The 27,923-nt window shown below is 37.4% G+C and overlaps 1 protein-coding gene across 3 annotated transcripts in view; it reads right to left on the bottom strand.

The window, feature by feature from the left end:
• The window catches only part of SENP1 (SUMO specific peptidase 1), a 47,018-nt gene extending 19,095 nt beyond the window's left edge, over nt 1-27,923 (bottom strand). Inside the window, exons 1-10 of one of the 3 annotated variants that reach the window (XM_016201195.2) lie at nt 27,112-27,246; nt 23,757-23,804; nt 21,650-21,780; nt 20,338-20,422; nt 19,461-19,502; nt 14,645-14,804; nt 9,760-9,931; nt 5,886-5,977; nt 5,522-5,805; nt 3,451-3,505 (exon numbers count right to left, since the gene is read on the bottom strand). In XM_016201195.2, the coding sequence (XP_016056681.2) occupies nt 3,451-3,505; nt 5,522-5,805; nt 5,886-5,977; nt 9,760-9,931; nt 14,645-14,804; nt 19,461-19,502; nt 20,338-20,422; nt 21,650-21,780; nt 23,757-23,760 (1,025 nt within the window). In that variant the 5' untranslated portion in view covers nt 23,761-23,804; nt 27,112-27,246. Of the gene's footprint in view, nt 1-3,450; nt 3,506-5,521; nt 5,806-5,885; nt 5,978-9,759; nt 9,932-14,644; nt 14,805-19,460; nt 19,503-20,337; nt 20,423-21,649; nt 21,781-23,756; nt 23,805-27,111; nt 27,247-27,738 lie in introns of those variants that run through there. The other 2 variants (XM_016201199.2, XM_016201197.2) reach the window with 2 other exon arrangements.

Raw genomic sequence — 27,923 nt, 5'->3', positions numbered from 1 at the left:
CTCCTTAGCCTAACTCATGAGAATTAGTATTCCTAATTTTGGCAATGACAACGCTATTCTATTGCCTCCCCACCATCACTGAGGTTAATAAAGGGAGAGCATAAGAGAAGGTGGCTTATTCCCTTGGGACAGTGAACAACTGACATAACAACTAACACAGAAAGCCACAGAATCTGTGGTAGCAGTGAAGGGCTAGTGTATGATACTAAAAATATGAGAACACATTTATTGCACAATATAAAGAGATGACAAGAACCACCCAGAATTGCATAGTATTGGGTCAGGCTATTCAAAATATGTCTACTTCCCATATTAGAATATAAGCTCGATGAGGACAAAATTCGTCTTTTGAATTTACTATTGTGTCCTCTGGACCAAGAATAGTCCCTGGCACACAGCAGGCACTCAATATTTACTGAATAACTGAAAATGTAAGACAAGTACTTCTCTTTAATGGACTGAGGTACCTTCTGGCTTAGGAAAGCAAAATGTGGGGGAAAAACAAAATCTGTTTGCTTTTCTCATATAATTGAAGCATACAGTAATCATAGCTACAACTATTTACTGAACACCTACTAAGTGCTTTATGTGTAAAACTCTGCTCTAGGTGTACTACACATTAGTTAAGTCTCATGATAATCCTTATATTAATTAAACCTCAATAATACACATTAAGGAATTATTACTCATACTATACAGAAAAGGAAATTGAGGCCCAGAAGGATCATTCGTCTTGAAAGAGCCAGGATTAGAAACTATGTCCGTCCAATTCTAACACCAGTGCTTTTTCTATTATTGTAAAGTGTCTTTTAATAAACCAAAGCATTAAACCAAAAAGAAAGTGATGAGTACCTGAGAGCACAGCAGGCTTTCCAGGAAATTCATTTATTTAACAAAGATTTATTTACTAAGTACCCATATCATGTACCAGGCATTATGATTATTGGCCCTGAGTGATAAATGCAAAGGTGTTAGTAGCTAACAAGATACAGGGATAGAAGTGCTTGAGAAAAAGATTAATGCTACCTGAAGAAGTCAGAGAAACAATAACACCCAAGTCAAGTTTTAAAAAGCAAAATAAGAGTTTAGCAAGTGAACAAGGAAAGGGAATTCCAGCAGAAATATCAGAATGTACAACAGCACAGAGGCATGAAATGGCATGGCATATTCTGGGAAATAAGGGCAAATCTTCATTGCTGGTAGGAGACTAAGTACGAAGAACCAATCAATCAAGGCTGTGAGAGTAACGTTACTCCAATTTCCATAAACAGCATTATTCAATAAGTTTTAACCAATATACCATTTCTCCTCCCATCTGATTGTTCAGTTATCACTAGGAAAAATCCTCCATAAAGGAAAGGCAGACTTAATGAAGAACTATTACAGACCTGAAAGCACTCTTTAAATGAGATCAACCTTTTCCCAAGAAAGAATACCTACTTTTGTGTAGTACCTGTGGAAAACTTTTATAAGTACTTTATCTGTAAGTTAATCTTTACAACAATTCAAGAGTAAGGTATTAATATTGACATTTTATTGATAAGGAAACTAAAATTAAGACGAGTAACTTGTCCAAAGTTATGTGAAGCCTGGAAAAGACAAGAACAGAGCCCAGATCTGACTCTTAAAAAAGAATCCAAACTGTAAAGTCTCTCTGAGAAACTGTTAACATTTTAAAAAAAATATCTAAGTTTAGAACATAGAGGGGAGCTGCACAGAATTAGGGGGACTGAGATGAGAAAAAATAACATTTTATTATCCCTAATCTCCTCAATGGAAAACTGATGCTATTACCACTCTAGCAATTAAACTGCTAAGGCCATATATGGCAAAGACATAGTAATCTAAGTAATAACCTATTAGATTACAGAGGAAGAAGTATTGGATAACTCCCTGAGGAGTAGAGTCTCATATAGATCACACCTGAATTGAGACTTAAGAGATAAGAAAGCAACTACTGCCAGATAGACAAGTTGAAGTAGGAAGAACACACCAGCAGAAAGAATACTGAATGTGAAGAAAATATGTATCATATTACAGTTCAGCATTTAATAAACACATAAAAGTGTCTCATATTTCCATATGGCTCCTTTTCTCACCTCTATCATGTCTCTCAACTGTCACCTTATCAGAGACTTGCCATGACCATCCTAGATAAATAGGACCCCCCGCCCCCTGCGCCATCTATATATTACCCTACTTTATTTTTCTTTCACAGCACTTATCACCACCAGGCATATATGTTCATTTGTTTATTTGCTCACTATTTGTCCCCCCCCTCCCCTCCTCCTTACACCCCTTACAGCTAGAAAGCAAGCTCCTCTTTTTTCTTATTAAACGCAAATTTTACTAGTGTACTTTAACGCAAAAATACTGGGTAAGCTGTATAATATAATCACCATATGACTATCACTTTGAATTAGTATTGCAGATACTTCTAACTACTTATTTTCAGAGTATGTTCCAATATTTTAATTATGTTCAGTTAAGTGCACCTGAATGTTTGCAGCACTCTGCATTATTTATATTAGACAAAAGCAGCCTAAATCAACTTGCTCTGGCATTCCATAATTTCTGCTTGTATATCTCTAAAATAGATTTATACATAGCTATCATATGGTTACTCTTTAGCATTTATACATATGCTAAAATTTTAAAATTTTATCTGAATTTGACTTTAATGTACCCCAAAGTAAAGTTTATTGGTTTCTTTATACTAGGAAGTGTCTTATCTGATTATTCATATTCAATATTTGCAGATTACTAACTGGAGCTACACACTCTTCAATTAAATACAAGTGTGTAGATTTCAAGTCACCCATCCTAACTCCTGGTTCACTCCACCCCTGCTGCATTCCTGGAAATACTCTAGATGTGGATGAATCAAATTCTCTGGCCCTAAAGGATAATGAGCAAGGGAAAACTGTATCAACTTAGAACAATACCAGGAATGTAAACTGATGGAGAGAAGAGATTTCATTTTGTTCACTGCTTTTATCCCAATGTCTGTACAAGCAACTGGCACACAGCAGGCTATTAATAAGTACTTGTTACAGGAAAGAATGTGTGCTAGAAAGTGAGACTTATGAAGAAAGTGCTTTGTATACCACACTAAGAAGTTTGGGCTTGATTCTTTGTCTGATAAGCCACCTTGAGGGAGTTTAATGAATGACCAGCTATGCATTTTAGATCACTCTGGTTGCAGAATGAAAGAGGGACTAAAGAATAATGCAAAGAATAGATTAGAAAATATGGTGGAAGATGGAATGAGGAACAAAATGGAAGTTGGTGAAAGGAAGACCACTTAGAAAGTCATAGAAATAATTCAAACAACACATCACAGAGGTCTGAACTGAGGCAGTTTTAGTTTTATATTATGTAATTTGTAGTAAAGAAACTGTAATAAAGAGGGGGAAAATATCTTAATAATGTCTTTTTTCCAAAATTTACCTGGGAGCTGGAGTCTGGGAATCTTGCACTTTGAGTAAAATCACAGAGTCTGATCCTAAACAACAAACACAAGAGCATATCATTACTGATAAAACTCCAGAGTTATACATTCTAGATGCCTGTGGTTCCCATACTCTGTTATATCCTATTCCCATAAAAACAACAAAGCATAAAGATAAAGATAAAAATAAAGATAGCCCGGCCAGGCATGGCTCAGCGGTTGAACATTGACCTGGGATCCAGTAGATCGTGGTTTGATTCCCGGTCAGGGCATATGCCTGGGCTCCAGGCTCCATCCCCAGTCGGGGGCATGCAGGAAGCAGCCAATCAATGACTCTCTCATCACTGATGTTTCTATCTCTCCCTCTCCCTTCCTCTCTCTGAAATCAATAAAGACATATATATATTTTTTTAAAATAAATTTACAAAGATAAAGTGGAAGAGAGAGAAAGGCAGGTCCATTTTCACTGAGCCAAGAATAGGGCTTAGTGAAGAGCTTGCCCCACAAATAAAGCAGTCACTCTGAAATGTAAGTAAATATGGCTTCAGCCACTACTCCTGGGGTGTGCTTGTTCCCTGTGCTTCCTTTCTGTTCCTGGGGAACAAGCATGCCAGGATATCTCAAAAGTCTTTAGCTCATGAACTACCATGAGACTGAATAAGATGAAAGAGCAAAGGGGAGGGGGAGAGGGAGGGAAAACAGAAAGAACCAGCTAGAGAAGTAGCAGAGACAAAAAGTACAAATTCTATCACTCTCATTTTTTTGTGTGTTGATAAAGGCAAGAATCATATCCTTCTAAAGCACTACGATTAAAACCTTATTTAGAATATTTATTAAATAGAACAAGGAAAGTAACTGAACAGTTCGATATAATACATTTGTCCCAGTTTAGTTGTATCTAAGCATTTGCCATATGATGTATGTTTCTGAGGTTAAAGGCTAAAAAATGATAGTTCTCATATCACCTCACAAAATTCAATACAAGTTTTCATGAATATGTGTAGCTACATAATGATGCTCCCAACAATTTTAATCTCCCAATGAGAATTTTAAGAAAGTGAGGAATAGATTTAAAAAAAAATCAAATGACTCAGGAAGGAGAGCCTTAGAGATGGATCTATCAAAAGATTCCTAATATCTAATCACTTAACCTAAAACTTGTTTTAAGTTACATACCTAAATGCATGCCATAAATACACACATAACACATACCTAAAAAGGGGGAAACTAAACAAAGAAAAAATTATCATAGCAAAACCTTAATTAACTAGAATGCTAAGAGGCAGAATATTTTCATTAGCTGAAAGTTAAGCAGAAAACTCATTTTGTTTCCAAAACTTGCTGACAACCATTCTAAAATATATAAATATATACAGGTTTATAAGTATTACCTGATTAAGAACTTTTACTTCAATATTTAATTGATGTTCTAAAGCTCCTAGAACATCAAAGGACAGATGACACTTCAACAACATGGGTTTGAACTGCGCAGGTCTATTATATGTGGGTTTTTTCCAAAAAATACTTTAAGTATTTGTATTTTTTCTTCCTTATGATTTTCTTACTAATGTTTTTTTCTCTAGCTTACTTTATTGTAAGAATACAGTATATAATACAGAAAACATGCAAAATATGTGTTAATTGACTGTTTATATAATTGGTAAGGCTCCTGGTCAACAATAGTCTATTAGCAGCTAAGTTTTTGGGGGAGTTAAAAGTCATATATATAGATTTTCGATTACATGGGGTAGGGGTGGTCAGTGCACCCTAACCCCCACACTGTTCAAGAGTCAATTGTACTTAATCTTCATTGTAAAGTACTAGAAACAGAGAGAGTACTTAAGTCAAATACTATATAAAATCATTTGCTACTCCATGTAAGAAAAAAGTTACTTATAGGTTTACTCGTAGCATGGCTAAATGAATTATATGTACTTAAGGTATTAATATGTTATTTAAGTTACATGTGCGTTACAACCTTGTGTTATAATTCACAAAGATCCAATAAATTGGCTATTAGGAAATGTAGTTAAATTATATTGAAAAGATAGTATATGATATCATTTTTACCTTTAGATTGTGTATTTGAAGCAGAAACGTTATCTGGCTGATGTGGAAGAGAGTGGTGATGTTGGAGCTGATGGAGAGGATCAGAATCTTTGGATCTAAATGAAATATCTGGAGTATAAGATGATAAGGAATATCCACTGTGAGACAGTTGTTCCTGGGTAGTTAAAATGCTGGCAGATCCAGATGATGACGTATCAGAGCCAATAATCTGAGCTGCATAAGAGTTTCCATTTTTAAACAGTGAGTCTTGCAAAGTATTCCTACTGGAACTAAGACATCGAGATCTGGCAAAAGAAGAATATATTTCAATTATCATATAACACACGTAGAATTAAATTCATTTGAAGTATGTTTCATGACTCACAGGTGTGTGGTGGGTTTGGCTACAGAAAACTGTTTACCAGTGACCATCTGTAGCAGCTGCCTGTAAATCTCTCTTTCTTCTTCTTGAACTGTCTATAAAAGAAAAAAAAATCTTAAGCACATCCAATGAGGCAAGTATTTCCCAAAGTAGCATCTAGATTCCCAAAAGCCCTGCCAAAGCTCAGGCAGAGTCTTCAGGGTAGTTAAGAACTGTGGTTCATTAAGGATATTCTAGGAAATTATAAAGTATATATAAGAAGAGTTTAGTGAAGTAAATACTAGATAGTATATTTTAGAAAATTATGGGGCATATATGTAAATAACAGTGCAGAGGAGATATAGGATATGAAACCAGAAGGCCAGCAGGCATCCATTTCTAAGTCAACTGATAGAGCCCCAGGAATAAAACATTTGAGGACCTCTAAATTAAGATTCCAACAAAATCCTTGATTTTTATACCTCCTAGAAAAATTGCAAGGAAGTAACCAGAACAGTCAAGATCTCTTGCTAACAGTTTTCTATTCTATTTTTAAGAGCGTATTTTCCAGAGATGGTTTTCATCTCCAACGCATATTTATCTTTCTTAACTCCCAATACTGGACTTAGGGGAAAGCACATGCTCCATAATATTCATTCATTGACTTTAATACCGACTATGCTCCAGTCACTAGAAATACTGCACTGAATAAAATAAAGTTCCTGCTCTTGTGGAGCTTACATTACAGTTAAAGGACTGAAAAACAAAAAACTGCCCTGGCATGTTGCTCAGTGGCTAGTGTTGGCCTATGCACCAAAGGGTCACAGGTTCAATTCCCGGTCAAGGGCACGTACCTGGGTTGCAGGTTCGCACCCTGGCCTTGGTGCTCGTGAAGCAGGCAACCAAACGATGTCTCTCTCTCACATCGATGTTTCTCTCTCTCTCTCTCACTCTCTCTCCCCCTCCCTCCCTTCCACTCTCTCTCAAAGGAAAAAATATCCTCGATGAGGGGAGGGAGGGAGGGAGGGAGGGAGGGAGGGAGGGAGGGAGGAAGGGAGGAAGGGAGGAAGGGGAGGGAGGAAGTGGATGGAAGAAGGGGAAGGAGGAAAGGGAAGAAAGAAAGGAGGAAGGGAAGGGGGAAGGGAAGAGAGAAGGGAAGGGGGAAGGGAAGGGAAGGGAAGGGAAGGAAAGGAAGGAAAGGAAGAAAGAAAAACAAAAAACTAGTTAGGTAGTATAAACAAAATTAAAGATAAGAGAATAATAGAAAGTGATGGAGGGCCAACAATGGGAACAGGTAAGAACTCTCTTAAATGGTGGCATTTCAACAGAAACCTAAATCAAGGGAGGAAGTAAGTCAAAGAAATTTATAACAATATTCCAGACAAAGAAACAGCAAATTCAAAAGCCCTGACCCAGGCTTGTTCTTTGATATGTTTAAGGAATAGTAAGGTCATTGTGAATCAGAATAGTAGTAAGAAATTAGGTCACTTAGCAGGAAAACAGATTACATAATGACTTGTAACCATGGTAAAGCATCTACTCTATACAGATCCCCTAAAGCAATAAGCTGCATTCACTAAATAATATGCCCAGTACTTTTTTCCCTTTTAAATCTTATATACAGTTTAATACAACCACCATTCTTCACAAAATAATTATAATACTTTGTGCCAGGGCTAGCAGCATCTTGCACTGTGCTGTTTCAATATGCAAATAATCTGTTGAAAGTCTGATTTAATAAAGTCTGATCCAATATTTTGTCTTATTCATATTATATGGGTTACTCCATGTACTACAGCTTTTCATAGCAGAATATAGACATAAAAACAAGTGAGGCAAAATTTCTTTTATCTTTTGTTTCATAGGATAGGTTCAATCCTTGACATTTTCTTGACACTACAGAAGGAAGAGGAACCTTAGCTTCATGTCCTCCATTGTCCCAACCTGTGGCCCAGCTAGCACAAGTCCTCAGGCTAGAAGTGGAAGCAAAAGGAGAAGGGGCTGAGTGGTCCAAAGGACTGGTTGACTTGTGAGTAAATGGTGGGCCTACAATGAACACAGACAGTCTAAAGGATCCTGGTGATCCCAGGGGCAGCAATACAGCAGGGGAGTATTGGAAGGCCTGTATCCAGCTGCCATGCTATTGCTGTCTCCTTCCCCAACAAGCCTCTCTTACCCTGTAGGCTGCCAAGGCTCCAGCAGAAGCATAACTCCAACTCCAGTAATTTTTTTAAAAAGTACGTATGCAGTATCTGATACATGGTACTAAATTCAGTAGTACAAAAGGTACAGTGAAAAATAAGTCCTTTTCGTAACTGTTGCTCAGTTCTTATCACCAACTTTTGCCAGTTTCTTGTCTATCCTTTTTCCTACTATGATTTACTAGTTCTGCCATCCTCTGCTTGAATTTTTTTTTTTAAATATTATCTTTATTGATTTCAGAGACAGAAAGAGAGAGATAGAAGCATCAATGACGGGAGTCGTCCCTGATCAGCTGCCTCCTGAATGCCCCCAACTGGGGATCCAGCCCGCAACCCGAGCATGTGCCCTGAATGGGAACTGAACCGTGATCTTCTGGATCCTAGGTAGATGCTCGACCACTGAGCTGCGGCTGGCCGGGCGTTTGAATATTTTAGATTCCATACGAACTTCACACCAAAAAAATGCATAGCACTGTTACTAAGTCACAAATAATCAAGTCTTGCCACCTAAGAGGTCTTCATTGCCAAATTATATAATTATTCTTGACTCTCCATCTGTAAGCTTCGATGGGCAGGAACCACATCAACAGGTTATATAACAGAAAGCACACCAGACTAGACTCCTTCAGAAGACCTGGGTTGCAGGCTGGCCAATTACTAGTTGTATGACCTCTGACCTTTACTTTCCAAATCTGTAAAATGTGGGTATTACCTCACTTCTACCTGTATAACAGAGATAAAAAATTTCAAAACAATACGTGTGGAAAGCACACTGGTAACTCTAATGCTATATAAATGTAAGGTCATTATTACTCATTTGCATCTCCAAAGCAATCGGTACAAAGCTGATGAGATGCATGATAAATATTTAATTGAACAGGTATAAGCACATTTGCATTTCTTTACAAAAAAAACTTTTTAAAATATGTCTTTATTGATTTCAGAGAGAGGAAGAGAGGGGGGGAGAGAGAGAGAAACATCAATGATGAGAGAGCCATTGATCAGCTGCCTCTTGCATGCCCCCTGCTGGAGACTGAGCCTGCAACCTGGGCATGTGCCCTGACTGGGAACTGAACTGTGATCTTACAGATCATAGGTCCATGCTCAACCTCTGAGCCACACCAGCCATGCTGCACATTTCTTATTGTATAAATTATATGCTATATTACATTTACATAATCTATTTTTTCCTTCAGGTTTACTGAATAAATATAAGCACCCAAATGTCAAGAGAACATCTTTCTTTGGGGGAAAAATCTATGATCTCAAAGATCTTATTCATACTGAAAGGATATAAATTATTTAGCTGGCTTCTTGAGTTTTCTTTTATACTGAGGAAAAACTGTCCTAGTAAGAAGTTAAGGGTGGGTATTTTATCAAATATAGCCAGGTTAACAGTTTTGCCAAATGAAACAAGTTTAGAAGGGGTCCAAAAAAGAGAGAAGAGATAGTTTGATGTATGAGAAGTTATTCAAATAATAATGAAAATTAAGTCTACTGTCCAACAGAAATAGAGATGGTAAGAAAAATAATAAAGTTCTAAACTAGAACAGATAACAACACTCAAAAAGAGTAAGAAAGAAAAACCATAGAAAAGATTAAATAAATGGAATGGTTAATAAACATGACTGGAGGGCACAAATAGCTGAATATAGGGAAAGATTCTAACCACAGCTTTTATTACAGGTTTTTCTTACCTCTTCTGCTGTACTAACATGTCGCCTCTGAGTTTTCTTAGGGCTCAAAAGGTTTCGACGACATGAACCACTCCAAGATGGACTTGGAACAGATTTAATAGGAAAAGATTTTTCATATGCAGACACATGGCAGTGGTGATTTGACTTTCCCGTAAAACTGTTTGATAATCCACTAAAAAAAAAGTTTGTAAGAAAAGATAAGAACAGTACGGTAAGAAAATCTAACCAGTGATTATTTCACTTTCAAGAAATAACAAAAACAAAAAATTAACAGGTAGAACAACAGATGTACCACTTAAGGGAAATACACAAGAAATGATACATGGATTGCTGCATCAGGTTCTGCCACTTAAGAGGTCTTAGACTGCCAAACTATATAACTATAATTATCAAACACCTAAAATTATATGTCTCAGCTTCACAATCTATAAGTTCCTTTAGTCAGGACCTACAGACCTGTGTGGTATGACAGAAAGCATATCATATTAGACCTCTTCAGAAAACCTGAATTCTAGGTATGCTAACATATCCAGTATGCTAACACAATATACTTCCTTTTTACTCCCCACAGCCCCCTACCCCAAGCCTTTTGGAGGGAATTATTTTAAGGTTAAATATACAGAGATGGATAAAACTGAAGCCTCTCAACTAAGCTCTCAAACTGAATTTTAACATTTCCTAAAACACCAACAGAGGGCTCCCATCCTTCATCAGAAACAACCAGAGGCTTTTTATTAGGCTGCACCACTCTCTGTGAACTCTCCTCTGGCCTTACTGTTTACCTCCTCTGAAGGGAATTTTGTTTTTGTTTCTTTACATTATTTGCACCCCAAATAATGGGAAAAATTGGCAGGAAATATTTTTGTAAACTCAAACTCAGTTTTATCTCTAAGGATAGGTAAGTAATTTAAAATTTTTTTCTCTGTGTTCTTTCTCATCTATCATTACCAAACAAGTCTGAGGTACCTGTTATCAACATAATGAATTTTCTTTTTCCTTTTTCTTTTTTTTTGGCTGAGGATGCAAAATAGAGCTACATAGTTGACTAGACTGAATCCAATAAAATCAACTCTTTAAATCAGTACATGTGGTCTGGGCTGAAATGAATCAGACTAGGTCTAAAGAAAAATCAAAAAGCACATATACTCTAATTCTTAAAACTCTAATGGTTTCTATGTGTCTAAGAGTAGAGAAAGGAGCAAGGACTCAGAATTTCAGGAACTGGCTTATTTTCTTAGGATGGGTGGATACAGCTAGGAAAAGACGGCAAGGGTAATATAATTTGTTTGGTGAAGATATAATGAATTTCCCTCAATGTCTTCTGTATTTATGCTTCCTAGAGAGCATGTTGTATTTGTGTTTTTAATGAAAGATTCTTTTCTAAAGAAATCGTATAAGGGCATCTTGAAATGCTAGGCAGCAAGGGTGCTACCAACAATTAACAAGATTGGGTCAGACACAGAAGTAAGCTTGGATAAAGTTGAGAGAATGTAAGCATTAAAAAAAATGATTGTAGTGGATTGAAACACATTAAATCCACAATGACACTAAAAAAAAACAACAAACATATTTTGAAAATTGGTAATAAAAAAAAGAAAGATCTATGTCCTAGCCAGTTTGGCTCAGTGGTTAGAACATTGGCCCCCAGACTGAAAGTCCCAGGTTCCATTCCAGTCAAGGGCACGTACCTTGGTTGCAGACTCACTCCCTGGCCCCGGTTGGGGCACTTGCAAGAGGCAACCATCGATGGGTCTCTCTCACACTGATGTGTTTCTCTCTCTCTCTCTTTTCCTCCCTCCCTCCTTTCCACTCTCTCAGAAAAGCAATAGAAAAAATATCCTTAGGTGAGGACAAAAAAAAGAAAGATCTAATTACATATCCTGCTTTCCCAGTAGGAAATGTATTCCAGAGTCACCCAATAGCCTCAGCTAATGAGGGAAAAAAGCTCTCCTTTAGCAGAGTGCCAATTAATAAGTGTAGGAGAAAATTAGAAAAGTATTATTTCATTAACTCTAATAAAATTATTATAAGCTCAGAGGGGCCCAAAGGTACAAACTTCCCACTAAAAAATGAATGTAATGGGGATGTAATGTACAGCATGGTGAATACAGTCAATAATACTGTACTGTATATTTGAAAGTTGTGAAGATTACATCTTAAAAGTTCCCAGCACAAGAAAAAAAAATTTTTGGAACCATGTGTGGTGATGGATGTCAACAAGAATTATTGTGGTGATCATTTCACTATCGAATCATTATGTTGTATACCTAAAATTAATGTTATATGCCAACTGACTTCAATTTTAAAAAATTATTACCAGATTGAGAGTAATTACTCTCAATTGAGATTAACTGAGATTAATTACTATTAGAGTGATGTGAAACTGGTCATTCATATAATGCCGAAGTTACATCATTTACATTACATTCTAGTCACAAGGGGAAAAGAAACTTAACTGTACAAATAAGGACCAGACTGCTATCTCCCTAATCGAGGTCAATCCAGCTTCACTAATGATAGGAGAACCAGATATTGTAGATTTCCTAATGTGACATAAGACAGCATCACCTTCTATTCAAGTCAAAAATCTAGTTTACAAAAAATATAGAGGACAAAATAATGATACTATGAAGAAATCTGTCAAACCCAAAAAGGGAAACATAATGCAGAAAAAAGTCATGTCATTAATAATAGGGGCTGCTCTAGACTGTAACAGACTTAAGGGCAATAGCGACCAGATGTAATCCTAGATTGGATACTGGTTTGAACAAATTAGCTGTAAAGGATACTTTTAGTCAACTAGGAAATTTTAAATATAGTTTAGTTAGACTACAAGATAAAATTTACTGAATGGTAAAAAGGAGATGACTGAAAAAGCAGATAACAAAAGTATGCACAGTATAAACTCATTTTTGGAAAAAAAAGTGTGTGAATGCAGAGAAAAATATCTGGAAGGCTATGTACTAAGATATTACAAAGGTGATCTCTGACTGGTGGGAATGCAAGTTTCTATTTTTCATTTTTGCTTATCTGTATTTTTCAATTTTTTACAAAGCACATGTACTGTTTTTGTAATGTTACTTTAAAAAATAACAGTATGGCATTGTTAAGTAAAAAAAGCAACCTGCCAAGTGAAGCATATAGAATATCTTTCATTTATTTTTTTTGTTAATCCTCACCCGAGGATATTTTTTCCATTGATTTTTAGAGAGTGGAAGGGAGGGAGGTGGGGGGGAGGGAGAGGAAGAGAGGGGGAGGGGGAGGGAGAGAGAGGGAGAGGGAGAGGGAGAGAGAGGGGGAGGGAGAGGGAGAGGGAGGGGGAGGGGGAGGGAGAGGGAGAGGGAGGGAGAGGGAGGGAGAGGGAGAGGGAGGGAGAGGGAGGGAGGGGGAGGGGGAGGGGGAGGGGGAGGGGGAGGGGGAGGGGGAGGGGGAGGGGGAGGGGGAGGGAGAGGGAGAGGGAGAGGGAGAGGGAGAGGGAGAGGGAGAGGGAGAGGGAGAGGGAGAGGGAGAGGGAGAGGGAGAGGGAGAGGGAGAGGGAGAGGGAGAGGGAGAGGGAGAGGGAGAGGGAGAGGGAGAGGGAGAGGGAGAGGGAGAGGGAGAGGGAGAGGGAGAGGGAGAGGGAGAGGGAGAGGGAGAGGGAGAGGGAGAGGGAGAGGGAGAGGGAGAGGGAGAGGGAGAGAAACAACGATGTAAGAGAGACACATTGATTGGTTGCCTCCTGCATGTACCCCTACCGAGTCCAGGGATAGAAACTGCAACCGAGGTAGGTGCCCCTGACTGGGAATCAAACTTGAGACCCTTTGGTGAGCCAGCTGATGCTCTACCACTGAGCCCACCTGCCCGGGTGCACACAGAATATATTTAATGAAGACAAAATAGTATTACACATTTCATAGTATACACAGCATATACATTATGCTATATATAAGAAAGTGTAAGAAGAACAAGAGTAGGAAAGGTTTAGAAAGAAACACACCAAGAGGAGAAGAATAAGATTGTGGATAGCGGTCACAGGTCTTTAGGTTTATGAGTAATGTTTTAATTTTTACAATATGAATTATTAATGAATTCTGGTATAATTTTTTAAAATATTAAGAAGCGGGAAAATGATTCTGGGCATACTGACACATTTCCAGAGTTCATGTGCTGATAATCACAAAATAAAATAAAAGCCATCTTATTAGTTTCAATCAACACCAGAAAGCTTAGCCTTAGCCTTGACTAAGCAGGAAATTAAATGATATCACATTCCTAAAACCCATCACCACTATAAAATTGAAGAAGTCATAAATACTACTTTAAAGAAGAAAGATTTTTACAAATATAATAAAACACCTGACGGAAAAGTTTCTAAGCCAAATTTCATCTGCCTTTAATAATCAGTATAAGCTTGGTGAGGGAATAGGTAGGGCTTAGGAAGTGGGCTAGATAGGATCAAGTTCTTTGTGACTCTATTTTCTAACAGAAGTAGCTTAGGTCTAGGTGACTAAGACCATGAGGTGCAGAGCTGCCTCAATTTAAGTCAGGTCTCTGTTATATGAGAACTCACAACATGTGCTAGTTTCTTTGCTACTGAAGTTGTAGAAACTGATTTTCACTTTGAGATTCATAATAGCTGTACAGATCCTGAAGGGTCCCAATATACGCATATCCAACAAGATGTCCCTCAAAACTCTCTCCTCTAATGATAAGATTTGGCTGTCACCAAAATTCAGCACTGAGTAAATTAAAAGTTGAAAGTTTAAAATGGACTTCTCCATATCTCTCTGGTTTAAAGTTCAAAAATGGTGTTACTCTTTTAAAATGCCAATGTAACGACTATTTTATAGCCACTTTCTCTTATATCGCAGGAAGGGCTTATGAACTAAGCAGCCAGAATACCTACCTTGAGGTCTTTCGGGTTTCGAGGTAAAGACTTCTACTGTTTCTTGATTTTTGTGAAGCTGCACCTGATGCTGGAGTGGAATTTCTCCACTGGCCATTTGCACTCTGGCCAAAGGTTCTTAAGTCTCCTGAGCCAAGAAAACTGTCTAAGGAAGGGTTATCTAAAGAAATAAAAATTTGAATAAATTGAATACCTACAGTGGTTCTCCATATGACTGCAACCATGTCCAACATTGTATTCTAAAGTAATGTGGCATATTACCATGTCTCTCATGGAAGATCCCAGTCTCAACTGCCAGTAAAGTCTGCAGTAAGGGAACTTCTATAAACTATAATTGATTCAGCCATACTAACCTGAAAATTGTTGAAGGAGCTGAATCCTGCCACAGCCATGTGCCTTATCTGCATCAATGTGACTCCGTGGTGTCCACCAAAAGTCAACATTTTACCCCAACTATATCTTGCAAGCACTCCCAGGCCTGGGCCTGAAAGAAGGTAGGCCAGACCAGTAAGAAAGCAGGTGGAGGGCCGAGAATTGTAATTCAAATGAACAACAGTTATTGCTTAATAAGCAGCTGGTATCTCCTGTTTTTAATTACCATGTTCACAACTGAGAGACTCTAAGAGCAGAGATAACCTAGCTGCTGCTTATTCTGGCCAGCTTATGGCAAGAATGACCCATCATGTTCATCTGGTTCTGATATGGTATCCTTCAGTCACTTAATGCCATAATCAACAGACATATCAATACTCCAATGCTTGCTGCTGCAATCAGGCTAAGTGAGAATTATTTCTTAAATTTTCTGACTTGTGGCTTACAAGCAAAGATGATAAACATAGGGTGTCCCCCTAAAAATGTATACACACACTTTAAATAATTATAAAGTCAGTTTTTATTAAAATAACATTTCATTTTCAAAATTGAGCTATCAGCTGTTAAAGTGTATATACATTTTGCGGGGACACCCTGTATTTCCAAGTTTCAGCTGAGAATAATTTCTATACCCTCCTCTCCTAATCATCAGGACTAAACAATTTAAAACACCTTCAAAATAACTTCAGATGTTAGGCTTTGGAACTGAGAGGAGCATCAGTGGAAAAACAAGAATGATAATTCTCTACTTCCTAAATTTTTTGGTCTATCTACATCACATTGAAGATCTTCTTTCAAAGCATATTACTATAGAACTTTGCACATTGTGTATTTACGTTATTTAAAATATTTAATGTAGCTCTTGATACTCTCTCCAAAAAGTATGGCGGCTGAAAAAACTGTAAGTTTTGTATTATGTTGTTTGTTTTCAATTGATCAGGATTATCAGGATTCAGGGTAAGTAAGATATAAAAAAGCAGCAGTCAGGGTGGTATTAGTACCAGTTGATTCACCAGTGGATAAATCTAATCTAATGATTAAATTTACTTTCAAAATGAATTATAACCTTTCTCCTTTGTAATCATGCTTAGCATCTATTACCATTACTTTCAAGATAGAGACATGAGGCTAATGAACATGAGTCTCATTAAATAAAGGACCAGAAAATTATCTTTAAATTAAATGCAAAGTAATAATAGAAATTTTTGTCTCTCACACTTTTTGCTAAAATTTGATTAGGGAATGGTCTCACTAGAGATGTCTACCAAAAAATGAAAATTACCCTGACAGATGTGAAATTTGAGACTAAGGATAAACCAGAGTAGCCTGCTCAAGGGCATGTGACAGACTTCAGCTTTAAAATGCAAGAGAACCCAGCCGGACGTGGCTCAGCGGTTGAGCATCGACCTAGGATCCAGGCCATCGGGGTTCGATTCCCGGTCAGGGCACATGCCCAGGTTGAGGGCTGCAGCCAATCAATGACTCTCTCATCACTGATGCTTCTCTCTCTCCCTCTCCCTCTCTTTTCCTCTCTCTGAAATCAATAAAGATATATTTTTAAAAAAATAAAAATAAAATGCAAGGGAAAGGCACAGAATCAAGCAGTCTGTTTAACCAGAATAAGGTGGTTCTATCCCTACTCAATGAAATCACTGAACAGTCCTCTATTGCTGATGTGATCAAACAAAGTTAGAGAGGGACCAATGGGATTGCCGACACTCATTTTTTGGTGAGATTTAGCCTGGTATTCTGTCATCATTAAGAAATGAGACTGCCTATGCCACAAATAAGATTATTTACCATGTGCACATAAACACACACAAAACTAAAATTTAATTTTGGCTCTATTCCAATAAAATAATGGGTATTTTCCTACTTTTCTCTATTAATTTTATACAGGACAGGCAATACTTTTATGGACATAATCAAATAAACTTTATGTCTTTAAAAAAGTATATCAATCACTTACTATGAAAGTAACCAACAGTAGTTCCTGTTAACTTCAGGACTTATTTAGTTATTATAAACAGCAGGATGCTTTAAATCATCTTACCTACTAAATGCCAGTTTGGCAACCTAATTTAACATATTTTCAAAGAGAAGACACTGATAAAGATTCTAAGCATGAGCAAAATCATTTCACCTTACTCTACATTTCTTTGTTTAGGGTTTAAAATGTTTTAATTTTCTTTTCAATTGTACTCTTAATAAAATCAAGAGGTCTTACAGCCTGACCAGCACCAAGTTATTAAAGTGAAAGTGCTGCATTTTCTCTGCTTTCTAAAAATTGTTTTTAAATCAATTTTTTAATAATCTAAAGTGGATTAAGAAGCAGATTGTTAAAAGCTTGATATGCCTCTCTGTCACATGCCATTGAGAAGGCTACTTTATATCAAGAGGCAGATCAAGTAAAGCAATAAGAAAGCTCAAGATCCTACATTCTAAATTTTGAGGCTTTCCTGTGTTCGTTTTCATTTTGGTGAAGGAAAGGACAGGAAGGTGAGAGAGGAGAGAAATATCAACACAGTCAGAATGAGAAAACTAAGGCAGGTAAACTTGGGAACCATTGTCTAATCTAGCCCAATCAAGAGGTAAGGCTCAAAGTGACTGACCACAGAAATCAATGTGGAGATTGTCAGAAAATAATACATCCAAAGGAGATAGCAGAGACAAAATTCCGTAGGACATGCAATGAGTTGGAAAAGGGGTATGGCAAAGAAACAAAGTTTTAAAAAGTACATGGTAAAAAGTAGATTTGAATTAAAGACTTCATTATAAGAAAAAGGTATATAGACCCTTGGCATTCAAGACTTAAAACTCTTGTTGCTAAGGAGTGACCCTAGAGGTTTGTGACATGCCTTTTTTTTTTTTTTTTTTGTCAGTGACTAGGGGAAATTTGGTAGAGGCAAACTGCTTCAGGCTGTAATTTAAAGAATAAGTCTAATAGCTCAGCATCCACATTTCAATGTGGCCTTACCATTCACTTTTGTTATTCTCCATTCATCATCATGTATGCAGTAACTATTATAAAAAGTAACTTTTTCTTTTCCTAAAAAGACGGTCTTTAAATGAGAGAAAATGTCAGTGTAAGATTTTAAGAGGAGGATCAACTTGTTGTATAAAAACAAATATAGGAAAAATGTAACTCTCAAAAATCACACAGCTGAGATGAAAAGCAGGAATTTGGTCAAATATCACTATAGTTAAGAACATGATGATTTGAGATTACAAAGGTGAGTATCAAAGGTCTACTAAAATTTTTAAAAACATGCTATATATAACATGTTTTTAAGTAATGTGATTTATAAAAGCTGAAAATGGCAAGAGTGAAGGGGACCTAAATTACAGGGAAAACAATAAAGCAAATGAAGGCACAAGCTCATTATCCTAAATCACAGCCCCTTGGGTTGAGTTGTTTCAGAGTTAAAATTTCTGGAATTTTAGAAAGATAACCTGGAATATACTATGTAATGCTTCCACATAAGCTGAAGCAGCACAATGTAATCACACATACTGATATATGTGCATAAAATGTATGAATGTTCATATTTACAGAGATAGATAAAAGACAAAATATAAATAGTTTCATGTTAGTTCATGTAGGTTTTGCCAAGGAATGAATTCAGGTCAAGTTTTGATGCCAAATGAATTATGAAAAAAAATGTTGGTTTTCAGAGCCTTTTGGATTTTGGAATTGCACATACAGAATTGTGAATGTGCCCAGCTGGTGTGGCTCAGGTGGTTGAGCATCATCCCATGCACCAGGAGGTTGCCAGTTCCATTCTCTGCTATCAATAAAATCATATTTAAAAAATAAAAATAAAAAAAGAATTGTGAATGTGCATATCAATTCCATGGATTATTAGAAATTAACAGAAAAAGGTAAATATGAAGAAACACATGAAAAAAGATGGAAAGTAAAAATAAAAATATTGGGCTAAAAACAGATTATAAGTACCAAATCATACAATGTACACTAAGCCTGTACACAGAGGTAAAAACCAGAAAAGGCAACAGAGTTAAGAAAGAGTTGAATTATGGTCAAGAGATTATGAATATAATTTTCTCTATATAACTGTTTATTATTGAGCAATTATTTTTAACTAAAAGCAAACATTATGCCCAATGGTAAATCAGCACATGAAATTACAAGGAAACACAACCTGAGTTCAAATGGAAATATTAATGATCTGATTTCATTATCCACTCAACTGTCCTTCCTCTAGGATTAACAATGAGCTATCAAACCAGATTTCAGGCTTTCTGCTCATCAGGAAGGATTTTTCAATGATGATGATGACTGATTTTTCTAAACAAACTAAGCACATTCTAATGTGGAGACCATTTCCCATGCTAGGAGAGGAAATCCAGTACCCGGGATAAATTACCACCCACCTAAATGACACTTAAATATAATGTAAATCTAAAAGAGCATCATACTAACGTCTTTTTAGGGGAGGAGATCTCATCTTGCTGACAAAGAATCCTGAGGAAGCCAAATAACAATAATTATTATTTGCATTTCATATTTATTATCTCAATTTACCCTCATAAAAATCTCACTGAGGCAGGTTCAGTGGTATTACTAATATTCCCACATTTGTGATAGGGTGAGGAGACTGAGCAGGAGTGAAAAAAGATAGGAGGACACTAATATCTTCCTGGGTCATACTGCCAGGAGGCTAACGAACAAAACTTTTCATTTCCACAAAACAGAGCCAGGAGATCTTTGGAAGTCCAAACCTTAGGAAGGGAAGATGCAAAGTCAGGTGGACCAGGGGCTAGAATAGCCTAGAGAATGCTGACTTCTGTCATGGATCACAAGTTGAATAGGCAAGCCCTTGAATATGCAAGCATGGCTGTGGCAGGTGCTAGACAGAGACATGTAGTTAACATTTCCTGCCCTGATGGAGGGATAAACTTGGGCAGAAATAAATTTTCAGAATTCATAGTTTCAAGCAGAATAGAAACAGGCTAGCTGTGAGCTTTAAATCAATACAAATAACCTTTACATCATATAGACATATCTTTAAAAAAAAAAGCTGTAGCTTTTTACAATGACATAATGAACAAGTAGGAGAATGAATTTCAAAACAACTTTCCCATTAAAAAATTTTTAGTTGAGACCAGATCAGTAAAATATCATAACAACCACATACACAGGCACATATACACAGCTTATTAAAATGATGTTTTAGTTGAGAAAATGCGATTTTGCTTTTGACAATGCTTTCATACTTTTAGAGATAGTAAACACAAGTGATGTGCTAGGAAGAAATCTGAAAGGTATAAATGTCTTGACTCCAAGTAATGTGTCATACCTGAATAATAATTTGGACCATAAGCTGCACTTCTTGTAGAACATGTATAAGAGCCATCCAAATTTCCTTGCCTGGAAGGTAATATCTAAACAAAGCAGAAGATTTTTCTTAAATCGTATTTTGACAATAAAATGAAATAAGAATTTATACTAGAAAAAATATATCATTAAACAAGACTATGACATATTTCAGAATTCAATACAGGGTGGAGCAAAAGTAGGTTTACAGTTGTATGGGAAACACACTTTATTCTTGTATTATTATTTATTAATTATTGTATTATTTTCCATATGAACAGTGTAAAAACAGTGTAAACCTACTTTTGCCAACCCCTGTATAAATTATTTACAGATATTAGAAATTAAACAACATATTAATAAGAAGGAAAACACAGACAATCTAATAAAATGACTTAGGCTTCAAGAGGGAAAAAATGGGGAAAATATCTGTTATACAACCTAATTTAAAAAATGCTCATGAGAAGATAAATATGCATTTAGTATATCCTGTTCCGAAAGCCAGTGTATCATATATTAAAAAGGCAGAAAAAATCAACCTGGTTTTGATTCTTTTGAAAACTTTAGTTTTGAATCAGGGGTGGTGCTGTACCCCAGCATAAATCTGGAAATGTGTGAATATATATTCAGTTATTAAAATAATTATTGGGGGCAGATGCTACAGGTATTTAGTACACAGGGGCCAGGGATGCTAAACATTCTGATAAGCTTAGGCCAGACTCACACAGCAAAGAATCACCTCATTCAAATTAGTAATGACTTTTCTACTGAGAAAGACTGCTTTATTAATATAGCTTCTCAAACTTTAATGTGCATATAAATCAGCTGGAGGTTTTAAAAAATGTAAATTCTTATTCAGCAGGCATGGGGTGAAGCCCAAGATTCTGCATTTCTAACAAGCTCCCAGGTGATGCTGAAGCTGCTGGTCCTTGGAGAATATAAGCTTTGTAGAACAGAGAAATCTCAGAACTGCTGTATATTTACAAATATACACACCCCATTTAATGCTCAACAATTTTATGATACTAGTTTAAAACAACACAGATCTGAGTATTGGTCATTGTAATATTCAGAGGAATAATAAAGAGTTTTCTCAAAGGTACTGTTGTCAAAGAATTCATGCAAAGCCTGGTTCTTGTCTTAACTTTTTAATATATTAAACAGAATTTCAAACTTAGGCTCACTGATTCTAAAAAGTTTACATCTATGCTTATACTTTTGAGTTTGGCATTTAAACTACATCAGATAAAAAGTTAAGCCAAATAATTCATTGAGGAAGGAAAATTATTCCTAACCTGATGGTCAGAAAGTGAAAGCTGGTCCTCCGGAAAACCTGTTTGTGACAGGAGATGGGTCTTGAACATGGAGTTGTGGTTCACTAAAGTTACTTCTCCAGCATCCATCCTCACCCTATCAGCAATATCATCTGGGGAAAGAGTCCGGGTTAGTTCAAGTCACATAATTCTTTAATAATTACTCTCTTACACACCAATCTTTTTACCTAATAAAAGTAACTCCCAGCCCTAGACAGGTGGCTCAGTTGGTTGGAGCATCATCCCACACACCAAAAGGTTGGGGGTTTGATTCCCAGTCAGGGCACATACCTAGGTTTCAGGTTCAATCCTCAGTCAGGGTGCATATGAGAGGCAATCGATTGATGTCTCTCTCTCTTCCTCTCTCTCTAAAAATCAATAAAAACATGTCCTCAGGTGAGGATAAAAATAATAATAATAATAATTCCTAAAGACCAGCCCTACAGTTAAATAAAACCTCTCCTTCATAAATAACCATTGGAAAGAAATCTCAAAACTGTCAAGAGCTAAATTCAAAATTTTTAAAATAATGAAATTTTCCCAAAAGAAATTTTTGAATGTTTTAACTATAGAAAACATTTTAATTATAAAAAGAATGGGGGGGAAATTCACAATTCAAAAAAGAAACACTTATTAATCTGGTTTATTTCTTCTAACTCAAAAAAAGTGCTTTGAAAGTTAATCGATCTAAAACTTTTTTCCTACAAAAAGCAGTATTTATTTGTATGGCTCTTTTTTAAAAAAAATATATCTTTATTGATTTCAGAGAGAGGAAGGGAAAGGTAGATAGAAACATCAATGATGAAAGAGTGATTGATCGGCTGCCTCCTGCACGGCCCCCACTGGGGATTGAGGCAGCAACCCAGATATGTGTCCTGACAAGGAATCAAACCTGGATCCTAGGCCGACACTCAACTGCTGAGCCACGCCCGGCTGGGCTATTTGTATGGCTCTTAACAGGCATTAGCTCAATTTCTGTAATATTATGGCAGAATCTTTATAACCATTTTTTGAGACCTTTGTTACTTTGTTATAAAAGAGCTAGAATAGAAACAAATGAGAATAAGGGAACTCAACAACTTATAATATCAGCAATGAGAAAAAAGGGAAAAAATGACTAAGAGAAGGTAGACAAAGCAAAAGAAAAAACAGAAACAAGAGAGAAGACTAATGTGAATTAAAAAGGAGCAGATGGAATGTTGTAAGATCTAACTGAATAGATTTCAACCTACTCTTTTTTAAAAATGTTATTAACTTTAGAGAGAGAAAAAAGGGGAAAGAGAGAGAAATGCTGACTTGTTGTTCCACTTATTTATGCATTCATTGGTTGATTCCTGTATGTGCCGACCATGGATCAAACCCATAACCTTGGCGTATCGGGATGATGCTCTAACCAACTGAGCTATCCAGGCAGGGCTCTCAACCTATTCTTAACTTGTCTACTAGTCCTGACCTTATATTGACCCCCTTTACAGACATAAAGTACTATGAATAGTGGAAAATGTTCCAGTCACAATTAATTATCAGTGCCACTAGCTAAATAAAACTTAAAATTTACCTTAATTAAATTATTTATCATACAGAAGGAACTATAACATAGTACTAAAGGACAAGGACTCTGGAACCAGGCTGCCTGAGTTTAAATTCTGGCTTTCCAGTTATAATTATGTGACCCTAGGCAACTTTCTTAACCTCTGTGTCTGAGTTTCCTTGTCAATACAATGGGGATACTAACAGTACCTATTTTGTACGTACTATAGCTACCCTTGTAAGGTGACCGTAAATTAAATAAATATATTTTAAGTAACTAGAACAGAGCCTAGCACACAGTAAAGGTCTGCTAGTGTGTATTTGGCTTTTTCAATACAATGAATGAGAAAATGCTTCCAAATAATGCTATAGACAATGTCTCAACTAAAAGAAAATTGTTTGGTATACTATATTAGCCAATTAGTACGAGATCTCCCTTAAAATTATTATACACAAAAGTGCAAATATTAAAAATGTTAGAAAAACCTGCTCTTTCACTCCAGCTTAACTAATTCGAGTAACCAGAAGGACTGAACGACTACTTCATAGTCAGTCTTACCCATGTCAGGTCTTTTCACATCACTGACTTTGGCAGGGATACAAAGTCCTATAGAAGAAGACAGAAAACAAATGTTACGCACCGAAATACCTCCTTCATTTAATTAAAAAACAGGAAACCACTCAGAAGTGACATGTGTGTTTTTAGGTCAGAAAAGCATGAGGTGGTAAGAACAGCTGGCTTGACTGGAGAGAATGAGAACAGAAGCGAGCGGGAGGCCATCGCACGCATGGTCGGTGCTCAACAGCAGGAGGGGCGACCCAGAGGCACGGGTATGACAAGAAGCAAGAGGGGAGAGCCAACCCTTCGGACATTAAGTTGCATTTGGTCATAAAGCTGGTTAGTGACTACACTGAAATTACAGCCTAGAATTATTCCCAGTCCACTGCTCATGCTAAAGCACTTCATAAACAAGTGATATTCCTGTGGTGGTCCTATTAAGACTTGTCTTTCATAAATGTCTTACTCAATAGCCAAACGTAAAGCTACTGACACTCTGAGGACAGTCAAGGAGCAGGTTGAGGTTACAGTAAGTACTTTCTCACCCAGTGTTAGACTGCTAAACAGAAAAGCCCTTTTGCCTATATGAAATTACTTTCTCCTCTAAAAGATCCAATTTTCCCAAAAAAAGGAAGTTAAAAGCCTAACTGCTTGGAATTAGGTTAATAAACATACTCTCGGCACACATGCTTCTTGGTAGGTTTCCAAGAAAAGAAGACTAGGGATGATAAGTCACACTTTTATTATTCATAATCCTATCACCATTATTTTTAAAAAGATTGAATACTTCATCAACTACGTAGCAACATCAGGGCTTCAATCTACTAAGGAGACTGGCTGATGCTAACGGGTATTCTGTATGGTCACAATAACGAAGTGCAAACACAAAGAAAGGGGGCTTCAGCTTTTCTTGGCATAGCTACAGACTAAGCAGAGTAATCATCTGATTTACCTAGTCTTGCCAGTGAGGATTCCCAAAGAATTTAAACCTTAGATCTAGGCTGTAAATATGTTTGCAAATGCTCAACTTAACAAAACGCATCTATCCACCTGGAAATTCTCCCAGTTACTTTTTTTGTTTTCCCTTTCTTTCCTTTTTAATAAAGCAGAATCCCCTGGGTCTCAGATTAGGGAAGAGCGGGGAATCCCATCAGCTAATAAACTAGTAGCTTTTCTACGTTTCATTCTATTAGGCCATTTCATAATTGTCATCGCTAGCATTTTTGCTGTATTAAGAAGGATGCCAATTTAAAACCCTGGTACTCAGCAGAACAAATCCCATGTTAACTTCTTTTGCACTGCTGAGATAGATGTGAAAAGGGAAGCAAACAAGAAATCAAAAAGTCAAAGAATTTTAGAGATTATGTCCAGAGAGGTTAAGTGACTTGCCTAAAATCACACAGATGGAGCAAAGGGAAAACAAAACTCCAGGTATCCTGACTTCCAAGCAAGTGTGATTTCAGAAACATCACAAAACTTCTCATCCTTTGATACAGGAGTGGGGAACCTTTATTCTGTAAAGGGCCACTTGGATATTTACAACATTATTTGCAGGCCATACAAAATTATCAACTTAAAAATTAGCCTGCTATATATTTGGCCAAACATTTAATTAACTCACCCCTAATGTAATGGCTGGAACTGCTGTTGCCTTGGCGGGGCCAGGCCAAATGATTTCATGGGCCCTGTACGGCCTGCAATTCCCCACCCGTTTTAACATCCTCAATTCAAGGATTCATACACTTTAGCAAGATAAAAAGTAATCCCTAGCTAACTCTGGGGAAATCTATGCCGTTTTATGACTTTAATAATTAAAGAGCCAAATTTACATTTTAATACAAATATATCCAGCTTCTTCAGTGTGCTTATGGTACTTTCATTTTGTCACTTTGCAGTAACATTGGTAGAAGGGATATTCAACCCCAATATTCAACATGAAATGCTGGATCTGGAACCTTTGATGCCACCAAATTCTTGCAAGCACAAACATTTTTTCCTTTTAAGAAAAGTATTCCAATAACTCATTTCCTAGTTCACACTGGTCATTAATTTTCCTGAAAGAACATAAGCAGTTACAGATAGTCAAGTGAAGTCAAGTTAGTAACTGAACAGAGGATAATAGAAAATCTGAAAGAAAAAAAATGGCAAAGTCCTTACAGTAACAGAATGTAACAAGTATGGTAAAACATTTATAAGCTCATATACATGCAAAGGGGTGATTATAAAAGAGAATGTTTAGAGCTATTAAGTTATTAGAAAGTATATACTGTAGAGAACCACTGTACAATTAGCTTTATCTAGGACTAAGATGTGGTTAGAACAACTTATGATATGAAAAGGGTGTGGAAGTGATCATGTGAATCACCCTACTATGAACTCTGGAAAACGTTGTTATATGATACAAGTTGTGCTATATATCATCATGTTTTTGTTTTTGATATTTTTACATGTATTCTCTCCCAATTAGACTCTAACATAGGAAACACTTCAACACTCTAACACTTTATATACTAAGTATTCAACTTCTTTCACAAACATTTACTGTACACCAATTATATACAAGGTACTGGGAATAAGAACAATAAGAACTGGTCCGTGCTGCTAAGCAGCTCACTGTCTACTGAAGTCAGATCCATAAATGGATACTTCCAGCAAGACAATAAAGCTGGAGCAATTGGCAGGTGTGGGAGTCAGGTAAAGAAAAGACTTCCAAAGCAGTAGTTAAGAGTTACATCATCTTAGCCTAAAGTAGCAGAACCTGTTTTTCAATCCATTTGCTCTCTCTAGATTTAACTCATCAGATGAGTGATATGAAGACCATCTTTACGGTTGAGATAATTAATTGGAATCAGGTAAAAATGAATGAGGCTTCCAAAATGGAACTGGGGTGGGAGGAGGAAGGGAACCTTTAAATTGGAAGAAAGTTGAGAAATTATGCTTAAAGAGATGCTTAAGGTTCCACTGTAAAAGTAATTTCAAATTTAGTGTCATTTAGCTTTCAATATGCATCCTGAACACAAATTATAAAGATTTAGGAAACCATCTGGTCTATTCCATCCAGAATATCCAATTAGAACCAGAGCCCTAAGTCAAATAGTTGGTAACCTACAAAAGGCTTTACATAAATTTTATAATCACCATCACCCCAAATATAGTAAGTGTACCAAACGTGAAATGAAATGACTTTAACAAGGCTGACTTGAAAGTGATAAAGAGCAAGTTATTGCCAACAAGATAGTGCAAATACTGCAGAGGCAGCGATAAACAGAAATCACCAAGCTCAAGAGAAACTGGGCATATATCCAGAGAGACCACGTTAGGGTAAACCAAGAAAGAGACGGTTCAAGGGAATTACCAGAAGGCGATGAGCCAGGTAAGCAAACCGTGGCAGTTAAGGGGATTTTCAGAACCTGGGCAGGAAGGTCCAGACGTCTCTTTCTGGTGGTGGCACTAGCGATATCACATCTCAGGGAGACACCAGAGTAAAAGAGTTGGAGAAATGTTTACGTGAGACGCAGAAGTAGTCGAGAAATATCATTCAGGTCTCACGGAAGGCGGGAGAGGAAGCAGGTGTTACAGAAAGCTGATCTTCCCGGTGAAAACAGCTTTCGCGTGAGAGATGACCCTGCTCTGGCGGGAAAGTCCCGAAATCCCAACCGGCCTGTTTCCCCACGAGGAGAGCTGGGCGCTGAGAGGGGGGTTGCGGTAACGGCAGGGAGACCGCCTCCCCACCACCCAGAAGGAAAAGGCCTGAAGGAACGGCCTCTGGGAGCCTAACGGCCGCCGGCCAGGTCGCCGCTGACGAACAGCACGGGGGAGGGGAGGTGGTCCCAGGGGGCGGGGCAGAGGGAGAAGCGCCGTCCCCACAGCCGTCCCGGCTTCCGCCCAGCCCAGCCCAGGTTGCCGGGCCCCGAGCAGCACTGCCTCCCGGCTAAGGCTCCCTCCATCCTCACCCCTCCCCCAGCTTCCCGCCGCCACTCACCGAACCGGAACCGGCTGCTATACGAAGGGGTTTCCGGCCGGGCGCGGAACGCAAAACCCGGGAACTGCCGCGAACCGGAACCGCCTCCCCAACACCGGAAGAGCCGTTGGGCGGCTGCGGATGAAGGGGGTTGGGCGGGAGGTCAAAGAGCACAATGAAGGACCCGCGGAACGCCTGCGCAGTGT

This window comes from Miniopterus natalensis, chromosome 2 (genome assembly GCF_054644295.1).
Source record: "Miniopterus natalensis isolate mMinNat1 chromosome 2, mMinNat1.hap1, whole genome shotgun sequence".
Lineage (NCBI taxonomy): Eukaryota > Metazoa > Chordata > Mammalia > Chiroptera > Miniopteridae > Miniopterus > Miniopterus natalensis.
This window is presented reverse-complemented; position numbering and strand designations above follow the sequence as displayed.